Consider the following 13,296-nt stretch of genomic DNA (forward strand, 5'->3'; position numbering starts at 1 on the left):
ACACTTGGGTTGTTTCCACCTTTTAACTATTGAGAAGAATGCTGCTCTGGACATTCCTATGCAAGTTTTTGTTCAAACACCTGTTTTCAGTTCTTTTATATAAATATCTTAGGCTTGTGTCACATGGTAATTATATGCTTAACTTTTTGAGGAACTGCCGAACCATTTTTCACAAGGATTGTATCATTTTATGTTCATCCTTGTAATGCACAAGGGTTACAGTTTTTCCAGGTCCCCACCAACATGTTAATGTCCATTTTTAAAATTGTGAATACTTGACATAACATTATTATAGTGTCAGGTATAAAACATAATGATTCAATATTTATATATATTGCAAAATGATCACCACATAAATCTAGTTAACATAAATCACCACACATAGTTACAGGTTTTTTCTTGTGATGATTACTTTTAAGATTTACTCTCTTAGCATCTTTCAAATATTCAAAATATTATTGGTAACTACAGTTACCATACTATACATAACATCCCCATTACTTACTTTATAGCTGGAAGTTTGTACTTTTTAACATCCTTCACCCAGTATGAAACCCCTGTCCCCACCCCTACCTCTGGCTATAATCAGTTTGTTCTCTAGACACGTGAGCTTGGTTTTTTTGTTTGTTTGGGGTATTGGGACTTTTTGTTTATTTTTAGATTTCTCATATAAGTGAGTTTATATGTTATTTGGCTTTCTCTGTCTGAATTATTTCATTTAGCATAATGCCCTCAAGATTGATTCATACTGTTGCAATTTTTAATTATATAATATACAAATAATTAATATATATATATATATATAATGTATATAATTACAGATTCATGGGGCTGGAAGATCCCCTGGAGGAGGTCGTGGCAACCCACTCCAGTATTATTGCCTGGAGAATCCCATGGACAGAGGAGCCTGGCATATTATGATCCATGGGATCACAAAAGTCAGACATGACTCAAACAACTTAGCATACACCTCTTATTCTGTCAGTTGCCTTTTTCATTTTGTTGATGGTTTTCTTTACTGTGCAGAAGTTTTTTAGTTTGGTGTAGTCCTGTTTGTTTATTTTTGCTTTTGTTGCCATTGCCTTTGGTTTCAAACCCAAAAAATCACCACCAAGACTAATATCAAGGAGCTTACCACTTATGTTTCCTTCTAGTTTTATGGTTTCAGGTCTTATGGATATATCTTTGATCCCTTTTGAATTAATTTTTGTGTGTGGTGTAAGATAGCAATCCAGTTTCATTCATTTGCATTTGACTGTCCTGTTTTCCCAACACTGGTTGTTGAAGAGACCACCCTTTCCCCATTGGATATTTTTAACTCCTTTGTCATAAATTGATTGACCATATATGCATAGATTTATTTCTGGGCTCTCTATTCTGTTCTATTGTGTCTGTTTTTAGGCCAATAACATACTGTTTCAATGACTATACCTTTGTAATACAGTTTGAAATCAGAGAACATGATGTGTCCAACTGTATTCTTTCTTCTCAAAGTTGCTTTGATTATTTGGGATCTTTTCTTATGCTTCTATGCCAACTTTAGGATTGTTTGTTATATATCTGTTTAAAATGCCATTGGAATTCTGATGGGGATTGTCTTGAATCTGTAGATTGCTTTAGAAAGTATGGACATTTTAGAATATTAATTCTTCCAATCCATTAGCACAGAACATCTTTCCATTTATTTGTTTCTTCTTCAGTTTCTTTCACCAGTGTCTTATTGTGTTCAATGTGCTTGTATGCCTGCTTGGTTGCTCAGTCATGTCTGATTCTTTGCGATCCCATGGACTATAGCCCAGCAGGCGTCTGTCCATGGAATTCTTCAGGCAAGAATACTGGAGTGGCTTGCCATTTCTTTCTCTGGGGTATATTCCTAACCCAGGGATCAAACTTGTGTCTCCTGTGTCTCCTGCATTGTAGGTAGATTCTTTACCTGCTAAGTCATTGGGAAGAAGTCCAGTTTTCAGTGGGCTTCTTTTCCTCCTTAGTTAAATTTATCTGGAGATATTTTATTCTTTTTGAAGCAATTGCAAGTGGGATTGCTTTCTTAATTTCTCTTTCCAATAGTTCATTATCAGTGTATAGAAATGCCACAGATATTTGTATATTGATTTTGAATTCTGAAACTTTACTGAATTTGTTTATAATTTCTAGTAATTTTTTAGTGGAGTCTTTAGGGTTTTCTAAATATAATGTCATGTCATCTGCAAATAGACAGTTTTACTTCTTCTTTTCCAATTTGGTTGCTTTTAAATTTATTTTTCTTGTCTAAATGCTCTGGGTAGGACTTCCAATACTATGTTGAATAAAAGTAGTGAGAGTGGGGATCCTTGTCTTGTTCATGATCTTAGAAGAAAGCTTTTAGCTTTCACCACTGAGTATGATGTTAACCGTGAGCTTATAATATATGGCCTTTATTATGTGAGGTACATTCCCTCTATATCTACTTCATTGAGTTTTTTAAATATCAAAAATGGATGTTGAATTTTATCAAATGCTTTTTCTGCATCTATTGAGGTGATGATATGATCACAGTTTAGTGTTTTTTTACCCCCACACTGCACAGCTTGCACGATCTTAGTTCCCTGATCAGTGATGGAATCTGCACCCCGTGCAGTGTAAGCATGGAGTCCTAACTAGTGGATTGCCAGGGGATCCCCAAATAACAGTCTAGTTTTTAATTTTTATTATAGCCATCCTAGTAGGTGTGAAATGGTACCTCATTGTATTTTTGGCTTGCATTTCCCTAATAACAAATAGGACTTCCCAGGTGGCGCTAGTGGTAAAGAACCCACCTGTCAATGCAGGTTAGACATAAAAGACATGGGTTCAGTCCCTGGATTGAGAAGGTCCCCTGGAGGAGGGCATGGCAACCCACTCCAGTATTCTTGCCTGGAAAATTACATGGACTGAGGAGCCTGGCAGGCTGCAGTCCTTGTGGTCACACAGAATTGGACACATGCATACAATAACTAATAATGTTGAGTATTTTTTTCGTGTACTTGTCCCTTTGCATATCTTCTTTAGAGAACTGTCTATCCATGTCTTCTGCCCCTTTCTTCTTTTAGTTTTGTTGAGATATGACTGACGTATAGCGTTCTATAAGTTAAGGTATACAGCATAATGATGGACTTATAAGCATTATGAAATGATTATCACAATAAGTTTACTGAACATTCATCACCTTGAATAGATACAAAAGTAAAGAAATAGAAAAAAATTATTTCTTGTGATGAGAACTTTTAGGATTGACTCTCAACAACTTTCATATATAATGTACAGTAGTGTTAATTATATTAATCACATTATACATCACATTTCTAGTACTTATTTATTTATCTTATAACTGGAAATCTGTGCCTTTTGACCACCTTCATTCAAATTTTCCCTCCCCCACTGTAACCACAAATCTAATCTCTTTCTATGAGGTTGTTTATTTTTTGAAGTACAATTGGGCTACAATTATATGGTATATATAGCTGTTAGTTAAAAAGAAAGAAAGGAAAAGAAACAAGGGTTCCTCAGAGACCCCCACCCTTCCCTTCCCTCCGCCTCGGAAGGCCGGCAGCTTCTTCACTTGATGGGGAAGCGCAGCCGTGCCTGCACATGCTTACAGCGGGCGTGCTTCATGGTCAGCCCGTAGGTGGGGGTTAGGTCCACTTTCACACCTGGCGGCACGCTGAACTCCAGCCGCTGCAGCAAGATGGCCAGGAAGAGGAAGACCTCCCACCTGGCCATGACCTCCCCTATGCACCGGCGCTTGCCCATGCCGAAGAGTAACACTTTCTCACTCGAGATCTTATCGATGGCGGTGCCATCAGACGTGAGGAATCTCTCTGGCCGGAACTCAGATGGGTCCCCCCACAGCTTCCTGCAAGATGAACAGAGGAAGTGGAATCTCTGGGTGGGGAGACCCTGCAGGGGAAAGGCCTCGGGTGGGGGGGACTTCTGTGTTAGAATAGATCTATCTAATAGAGCGATGAAAGGAGAGTGGAGAAAGGAGCCAAACTGTTTTCTGATGCTTGTTTCTTTACATAGCTCTCTCTAAAATCACCAGCCTTGGAAATAGTGCTTTTTAGTAGTAACTTGCTATTTTAAAGAGATCATACTTTAACTAAAAGAAGTTAGTTTATCCTTCTCTATCCTACTCAATATACAAGGGGAACCAACAGTCCATCTTCGTTTATGCTTATGGTTTTGTAGTAATTATTGATAGCATCCTTTTTTACACTCAGAAGGGCCCTAGTTTGGATGGTAAATTATATGATCCTTCTACTTATAGACTAAAGTGGGATTATCCAAAGAAGTCCTTAAGTCATTCACATCAGAATCATCTGAGGTAATCCACCTTACCTCCTGTTGCGGGACGTTGGGGTATAGAGCTCCATAGTCTATAACCAACTTCCTAGTCAATGCACTAAAGTTTGAGAAACATGGACCTATATTTTATCCCTTAGAGCAGGCTAACTAGCCACCGAGGCACCGTTCCTTTATTTGTAACCAGTTCCTAGGGGGACAAACAGCTTTCCTGACTGCTGAACATCACACATTTTTCAGTGGGGATTGTGTACTCACGGGTCATGATTGACCTGCCACTGGTTTATGAAGACACAGCGTTCCTTGGGGATGAAGAAGCCATTCAGTGTTGTATCCCTTGTTGTGCTAAGGAGGGAAGAGGGCTTTGTCAGGTTCAGGGGCTGGAAAATTGAGGTGTCACTGGGAGGGTTGTTTTTTTTTTAACCATTAAAAAAACTGGCATATAATTATTGGCATCTTTTAAAAACTTTTTTTTTGGCCCCATGCCTGTGGCATGTGGAACTTTATCTCCCCAACCAGGGATTGAGCCCACATCCCCTGCACTAGAAGGCAGAGTCTTAACCCCTGGATCACTGAGGAAGTCCAAAATTTGACATATAGCTAATTTACAATGTTGCATTAGTTTCAGATGTACAGCAAAGTAATTCAATTTTATCTGTAAAATTGAATCCCAAACTCCTAATTTTATTTGTAAAACTGGATCACTTTGCTGAAACTAATTGAAACAAGTTTGTTTGTTTCAAAGTTTGCTGAAATTTTGATGAAACAAATATCCAAAACTAATACAACATTGTAAATTGATATACAGGTATTCTTTTTCAGATTTTTTTCCATGATAGGTTATTAGAAGATATTGAATATTCCTCTATGTGCTATATAGTATGTCCTTGTTGTTATTATCTATTTTATATATAATAGTTGTATACACATTAACCCCAAACTCCTAATTTCTCTCTCCGGAAGCAGGGGACAAAACACGGCAAAGACTGCAGGGGTGGGAGGGCAGAACACGTAGTCCTCACCCGTGGGAGTGGTGAAGGGGGCGAAGGAGGAGTGTCCGAAGGTCTCCAGGGTGAAGCCCCCCTCGCCCACCTCAGGAGGTTCTTGTGCCTACCTCCACCCCACTCCATTAGCCTGCCCACCGTGGTCTCCCCACTGTACACTCGGAGGGAATTTCAGGAGCAAGGAAGGGTTGAGATGGTTCTTCCCCTTTCTCGGATCCTGTTCTTCAACAAATGTTTACTACACTTTTGCCTGTAGCCAACTGTGCCCTTGGCCACTCTCCGGAGCTAAGAAGCAGGCAGTCTGGGCCGGTCCTGGGGAGTTCCCAGTCTGGCTGAGGAGTTAGGCCTCTTCCTCTGGGAATAACTAGACCAATGTATGGGCTGAAGTAAGTGCTCGCTAACTCTCTTGACATGCTTAACATCCCAGGACCCAATCCTATAGGACAAATGGCTCTAAGTCCTACAAAATATCAGAATGAAGTTATGCCAGCTGGATGAGTCGAGAAAGGCTTCTAGGGGACGGGAAGTTTGTGTCAGAATAGGATAAGATAGGATTCTGGTAGCCAGAGAAGAGGGTAGAAGTTATTTCAAGCAGAAGTTCCAGCATAAGCAAAATTGGAGGCTGACCGGTTCATGTTCGTGAGGGGTGGTTAGGCCAGTCTGGCTGGGTTGAGCATACTTGAAGGAGAGAATGTGAGTGGAGGTGAATGAGAGCTGAGGTCAGAGTTTGGTTTTCTTCTGAGGGCTGGGTACTTTGATCATGTTTGGACTGGATGGGGGCAGAGTAGATGCCAAGGTCTGGGAGGAATCTGGTGTCATGGCCAGGAAGGAGAGGCCAAGGTCTGACCAGGGCCAGGACTGAGAAGAAGGAGGGCAAAGAGGGCAAAGACTTCAGGGGTGTGAAGGCAGAAGAAGTAGGCCTCACCTGTGGGGGATGGTGAAGGGGACGAAGGAGGAGTGTCGGAAGGTCTCCAGGATGAAGGCCTCCAAATAGGGCAGCTGGGATCTATCGGAGAGCCGGGGCCGCCGTGCCCTGCCAATCACTCTGTCTGCAGAGCACAGAGGACAGAGAAGGCTGAGGGGCTGTCTCCCCTGCTCCATGGCATCTGCGTCCCCATTCATACCAGGCATCACCCTACGTGGCACTGTGTCAGTTTACAGGTCTGAGACCCAGTGACCCTCCAGTATCTTCTAGGCAAGGGTGGGCAGAACTGCATGCCCAGGGCTTAGTAGACACATAACAGCTATATGTAGATTGAACAGATGACCTGGGACCCCAAGGCTTCCCTCCACCAGAGGGATGGGGGACACCACATACCCAGCTCCTCCTGGATCTTTCTCTGTATCTTAGGATTTGTCACAAGGTACATAAGGCTCCAGGAGATGGCTGTTGTGATGGTGTCAAACCCTGGACGACATGGGGCATGGTGAGGAAGAAAGGAAGACAAGAATGAGAAGGCAGTATTTACCAAGCACCCACCATGTATGTAGCAAGCATTGTCTTTCTCTGCTTCCTTTCCCCCAAAGACCCTCACCTTGAATTTTCTAAGGGCTGAGGCAGAGTCTCCTCTGCACAAACTCGAGTAACTGCTTTTAAGTTTAGCTGCTGGGATTACAAGGGCCCAGACTTAGAGACCAAAGAAGCCTTTGTTGTTTAGGTGGGGAAACTGACCCAGAGGAGGAGAGGGACTTGGCTGGGCTTTCACCAGGAGTTGGTGGTACCTTCTGGGCTCAAACCTTGAGTTTGGGCCTGGTCTCTGTGTCCTATACCACCTGACTTGTGGTTGATGGGCTGTCTGATGGACCCCAGGGCTGGGCAAGGCTGTGGGTGAGCAGCAGGCACTGAGGGATGGAGGGGCAAGGGTCTGGCTCCTACCGGCTCCAAAGAGGTCGTTGATAAGGTTGACAGTCTTCTCCTGGGAGATGAGGCGACTGCTGGCTTGGGAATTATCTTCACTGTGCTTGAACAGGGCGCCTATGATGTCCTGGACACTGTTCTGAGGGGGCATAAGTTTAGGGTCACCCTAGCACTCCTGGGGTTGAAGGCTGGGGTCCCTTGTCCCATCCCTTATGGCCCCACCTGCTGGCCTCTGGGCAATAAGTTGAGCTCATGGCAGCAGCTGGTAGTAGCCCCATGTGTGTGCTGTCACTTCAGTCGTGTCTGACTCTCTGTGACCCCGTGGACTGTAGCCCTCCAGGCTCCTCTGTCCATGGGATTCTCCAGGCAAGAATACTGGAGTGGGTTGCCATGCCCTCCTCCAGGCAATCTTCCTGACCCAGGGATTGAGCTCACGTCTCCTGCGTTGGCAAGAGGGTTCTTTGCCACTAGCACCACCTGGGAAGCTCAGTAGCAGCCCTAGGTAGGGCTTAAAGTATCATTTCATACTCCATTGACCCTTCCTCTCAATAACGCCAGGGGTCCAATTTCACAGGAGGAGGTTGGTGTGAGTACAGGGAAGCAATGTGACATGTGAGCTGGGAATTAGCCTCTGTCAGGGTTCAGGTTCCTGTAAAACAAAAGCCTTCTCCTAATAACAGCACCCTGCATTGTGGGCTCTGCCAGGGCCCCTTGCATGGGGTTACCTCTCTGGGGCTTTGAGCAGCCCTGAGAAGGAAACTGAGACCAAAGAGGGAGAGGGACTGGCTCCAGGTCACACAGCTGGCCCGAGGTGTCCCAGAGACTTCCTGGGCCTTGGCCACATACAGCTGTGTGGTTGCCTTGGTGCTGGGGGAGGGGGGCCACACCCAGACTCTCAGGTGCCCTCATACTGCCTGCACCCTGGGCTCACCTTGTCAAAGTCCTGGTAGTGCTCCTGGACCATTTTCCGAACGAACTGCAGGAACCTCTGGTTGAAGCTCTTGAACCTTTGCAGAGCTGGGTTGGGCAGGTATCTAAGGATGGGGAAGAAGTCCACAGGATTCCCGGAGCTGGCGGATTCCACGAACTCATGGCTGCTCTCCACCAGACTGAGCATCTCCTCACTCCTCTGGGGGAAGTGCTGCCCGAAGCACATGGCACCAATGACGTTGGCCACCGATGCCACCACGTGGCCATAGGGGTCGAAGTGCCCAGGCCCTGCCATCAGCTCCTGGAACTTGCCCAGGAGGGCCTCAGCCTCCTTGTTCACATGATCCTCCAGGTAGCAGGAGGACGAGGAAGACGGGTCTGAGGTGACAGAGAAGGTGTTGAGAGCATTCTGGGCCAGGCGTCGCCGGGCAGCCCACACCGGCCCAGAGTCTGGGTTGAAGGTCATGCTCTGGCCCTCAGAGATCAAGGTGAAGCTGTAGAGGTCAGGCCGGCCCTTGAAATCATCGCCCTGCCGCACCAGGGCCTGCCGGATGGTGTCCAGGCCACTGAGCACCAGCACGGGTGTGCAGCCAATGCGGATCTGCAGCACGTCCCCATAGCGCTGGCTCAGCTGTGACAGGACCACGTGTGGGTTCTTCCCCAAGGTCAGCATGTGCCCGAGCAGGGGCCAGCCCCAGGGCTCCGGTGGACTCTTCAGGCCTTGAGGGACCCAAGGCCGCCAGGCCCTGAGCACCCAGAATACCAGGCAGAAGACAGCAGAGGCCAGGAGAAGCTCCATGGCTGAGAAGGGACTGGGCTGGGACAATGCCATCTGTACCCACTGCAGGGGAAGAGGAAGGAGGGGTGAGATGGAGCCACTCATTCATTTGTTTACTCAGTCAATAAGCACTTGCCCACGTTCTGTCCTTGGTTCCCAGCCAAACAGAGTGAGAAAGACTGAGTTACATCCACTAAATTACATAGGTCCTGCATCCCAGGACCTCATCCACAGTGCATCACAGAATCTGAGGCCTGGAAAGGAGCCCTGAGATTCCCAGTGTGAGTGTCTGAACTCCCAGTCCTGGCCCTCCCCTCTGCCTATCACCTGTTTCCAATTCTGAGGCTGAAGTGATCACTTCAAAACAGGGAAGCACTCTTGCAAACCCCAGTGCAGGGTGTATGCTGGGCATTGTGCCAAAGAATGCCTGCCTAGGGACCCTTCCTGCTGATACCTCCTCATACCCTGGAAACAGGGAGCTGCTCCCCTCTTCACAACAGCGATGAGACCAAGATCCCAGGGCTCATGCAAATGGCTTTTGATACCCTCTTCCCTAGGGCATTCTTTATTAAGACACAAAAGAGAGGACAAATCCTCATTCTCTCAGTCTTTTTTTTTTTTTTGGCTGTACAGCTCATTATGTGGGAATCTCAGTTCCCAGACTAGGGATTGAACCTGCGTCCCCTGGAGCGGAAGTGCTAACCCCTGGACCACCAGGGAAGTCTCTCACATCCTCTCACTGCTTTTAAATAATTATTTACTTGACTGCTTTGGGTCTTAGTTGCAGTGCATGAACTTCGTTGCTCTGTAGCGTGTGGGATCTTAGCTCCCCGACCAGGGATTGAACCTGCATCCCCTGCATTGCAAGGAGGACTCTTAACCACTGGACCACCAGGGAAATCCTCCTCTCACAGTCTTGAAGGCTGAGGTTGGGCTGTAGCCAGGCCAGGGCTATCCTCATGCCAGGTGGGGAGCCCTACCCACCTCTCCACTCCAGTCACACTAAGAGTCCCTAGAGGAGGCCCAGTCTAAGCTTCTCATTTAAAATTGGGGAAACTGAAGTCTGGAACTGGGCAGCAAGAACTAGAACTCAGGCTTCCTACATCTAACCCAGGGTCCCTGCTTCCCTCCATCTCCAATGATTCCCCAGATATATATTGGGGGATCCCAAGGGCTAAGAAAGAGGCCCAAGAAAGGTACCTGTAGAAGCAGGTGCTGGAGGTCAGCAGGATTGTGGGGGCTGATCCGGAGCTTCTGGCTCCAGCTGAGGGGACTTTTATAAAGAGCACCCCTATCAGATTGGCCCTGCTGTCCCGGTCACCTGATAGCAAAGTGGCCGAAAAAAGTTGAAAGGATTAGCTCTTGGCCTTGGGCCACAAAACCCAGCTCCACCTACCTCCCAAGGCCCGGGGGCAGTTCTTGCTGGGGTAGGTGCTACGTCCCTGGGGAGGAAGATCCAGCTCCTTTCAGGATCCAGAGTCAGGAGGGAATGCTTCCTTCTCACACACGCAGGGCAGGGTGCTGGGAGTGAAAGCCTCTGGGCTAGTCCAGACCACTTTCCCATTGTCCCCATGAGGAGGGACCCTGCCTGGGTACTCCGTCCAGGCTGATCAGCAGGGTAGGCTCCCGAAATGCCCCTCCAACAACCTGTGAAACCAAATAAGGAATAGGCATGTTCTAGCCATCACTTCATGGCAAACAGATGGGGAAACAATGGAAACTGGCAGATTTTATTTTCTTGGGCTCTAAAATCACTGCGGATGGTGATTGCAGCCATGAAATAAAAAGATGCTTGCTCCTTGGAAGAAAAGCAATGACAAACCTAGACAGCATATTAAAAAACAGAGGCATCACTTTGCCAACAAAAGTCCATATAGTCGAAGCTATGGTTTTTCCAGTAGTCATGTATGGTTGTGAGAGTTGGACCATAAAGAAGGCTGAGTGCTAAAGAATTGATGCTTTTGAACTGTGGTGTTGGAGAAGACTCTTGAGAGTCCCTTGGACAGCAAGGAGATCAGACCAGTCAATCCTAAAGGTAATCAACTCTGAATATTCATTGGAAGACTGATGCTGAAGCTGAAGCTGCAATACTTTGGCTACCTGATGCAAAGAGCCAACTCATTGCAAAAGACCCTGGTGCTGGGAAAGATTGAGGGCAGAGAAGCGGACAACAGGATGAGATGGTTGGATGGCGTCACCGACTCAATGGACATGAGCTTGAGCAAGCTCCAGGAGACAGTGAAGGACAGGGAAGTCTGGCAGGCTGCAGTCCACAGGTTCACAACAAGTCAGACGTGACTTAGCGACTGAACAACAATGTTCTGGCCACCTCTGAATTCCAGCCTGGGTCCTTAGTCTGAAAACAAGATACGATGAGGATCATATGTTCTAAAGAGAGGCTCCCTCAGCCTCCTCCCTCTTGGTGAGAGATGGTAATAGTGTATGAAGAAAATTCGCGCTGTGGGCTCTTCTTCACAGCAACTAGCTTGGAATCTTCAAAGTGGTGGATTTCATTAAGAAAAGAAAAAAAGAAGACAAGGATATTTTCTAGAGCAAAGAGACTAAAGAGACACAACTACCAAATGCAATATGTGAAACTTGGTTGGATCCTGGATTTTAAAAAATGTTTTTCTTTTAAAGCTACAAAAGATATTAGGGGGAGAACCGAAGACATGTGAACAAGGATTGGAGATTAGATGATATTATGGAATTAATGTTAATTTTCTTAGATACAAGCCTAGTATCATGATTAGGTGGGAGAATATTTTATAAAATATTCTTAGGAGATTAATATTCTTAGAAAACAAATATCATAAGGTTTTTTGGGGGGTGGTGTTTGTTGTTTCATTTTGTTTTTGGCTTGCCACGTGCCCGCCACCAGACTGCCAGGGAAGTCCTCAATACCATAATGTTTAGGGGATGAAGTGTCAGCATGATTTCTGGAATTTACTTTTAAATGGTTTTCTTCAAAAATATACCACTATCTGTTTATCTCTAAAGAGAGGAGAGAGTAGTCAGGATAGATGTCAGCTCTCTGAGAAGGTATGTGATCCTCTATGGCAGGAAAGGGAGCCTCGAGGTGGAGGGCTGTTGCTTGGTAAGGAGTCCCCTGCTGGTTCTCTGCTTCCCCAGCTCATAAAGCCAAGAGACGGAGTTCTAGGAGACCCAAACCTTAAGAGCGGGATACCTGTGAGAAGGGAATGCCTCCGCTGTAAGTGCAGACGTGGAGGAGTGGGGCGAGGGAGGCTGTGGCCTTTGTGTGTCTGTCACACACTTTACAGCACTTCATGCTTATGGGCCCAGTGTTGTTATAACAGCCTTATATTTGTTAAAAAACATTCCTACTAATCCTATGAAATGGAAATTAATACTATTGTTAGATTACAATGGAGTAAGAGAGGCACAAAAAAGTTATACAATATTTGTAGGCCACATAACTTCCCTGGTGGCTCAGATGGTAAAGAATCTGCCGGCAATGTGGGAGACCTGGGTTGGAGACCTGGGTTGGAGACCTGGGTTCGATCGCTGGGTTGGGAAGATTCCCTGCAGGAGGGCATGGCAACCCATTCCGGTATTCTTGACTGGAGAGTCCCCACGGACAGAGGAGCCTGGCGGGCTACAGTCAATGGGGTCACAAAGAACCTGACATTTCTGAGCGACTTAGCACCACACACAGCAGTGTGTTAGAGCTGGGGCTCTAACCTGCAGGAGACTGTACCCCCGACCACGGCGTGCACCTGCTCGACACGGTCCCTGGATCTGGGGAGACTTGTGGACATGGAGGCTGAGCAGAGCAGCCCGTGATGACAGGGGTAGCAGAGGGCAGCCCGCAGAGCCCAAGCAGCATGCCTTACCAGGACCTGAGTCTCCTAAGAGCTGGGTGGTCATGCTGAAGGGAGCTGGGTGAGACCTGGCTGCAGAGGGGAGGGGACCCCAGCAGGGACAGGCTACAGGGAGCACCTTGTGGGAGTCAGCTGAGGGGGAGCAAGAGGTCAGCCAGAGTCCAGCAGCTGTGTTAGGAACTGTTTGATGTGGAGGACACGTTGGGGCTAAAAGGCACTCGATGAAAAGCTGGCAGTGGAATGTCTGCTACATACAAGGGTATTTGGAGCTGAGAGAGAAGATAAACAGCACCAGACAAACAGAAAGAGATTGGTTCATCTTCCAGCACCCTCCCTCTTTCCTTTCCCTCGTGGGGGGTGAGGAGGGTGTGAGGGGGGATGACGGCAGCGGGGGGTGGAGGTGGGGTGGTGTCGGGACATGGTGGGGACGGGGATGGGAGAGTGAAAGAGTGTCTCTCCTCTTCCCACAAACCAGAAATTTCATGTGAGAAGCACATTTTGATTTACTTAGGACTGACTGGCCTTTTTAATTCCTAAAAACGAGAGAGCTGTGAGATCAACCTGTGA

The 13,296-nt window shown here is 46.5% G+C and overlaps 1 protein-coding gene across 1 annotated transcript; it reads right to left on the minus strand.

Moving 5' to 3' along the window:
• Positions 1-3,312: 3,312 nt before the first annotated feature.
• Positions 3,313-10,218, minus strand: LOC122706979 (cytochrome P450 1A2). The gene is made up of 7 exons (XM_043922594.1): positions 10,088-10,218; positions 8,111-8,950; positions 7,198-7,318; positions 6,640-6,729; positions 6,247-6,370; positions 4,576-4,662; positions 3,313-3,871 (listed from the first exon to the last, which is right to left on the minus strand). Exons 2-7 carry the CDS (start codon positions 8,939-8,941, stop codon positions 3,574-3,576), a joined length of 1,551 nt encoding a protein of 516 aa, XP_043778529.1. The 5' UTR covers positions 8,942-8,950; positions 10,088-10,218; the 3' UTR covers positions 3,313-3,573.
• Positions 10,219-13,296: the final 3,078 nt, after the last annotated feature.

The sequence above is a fragment of the Cervus elaphus genome, chromosome 13, assembly GCF_910594005.1.
Source record: "Cervus elaphus chromosome 13, mCerEla1.1, whole genome shotgun sequence".
Classification (NCBI taxonomy): domain Eukaryota; kingdom Metazoa; phylum Chordata; class Mammalia; order Artiodactyla; family Cervidae; genus Cervus; species Cervus elaphus.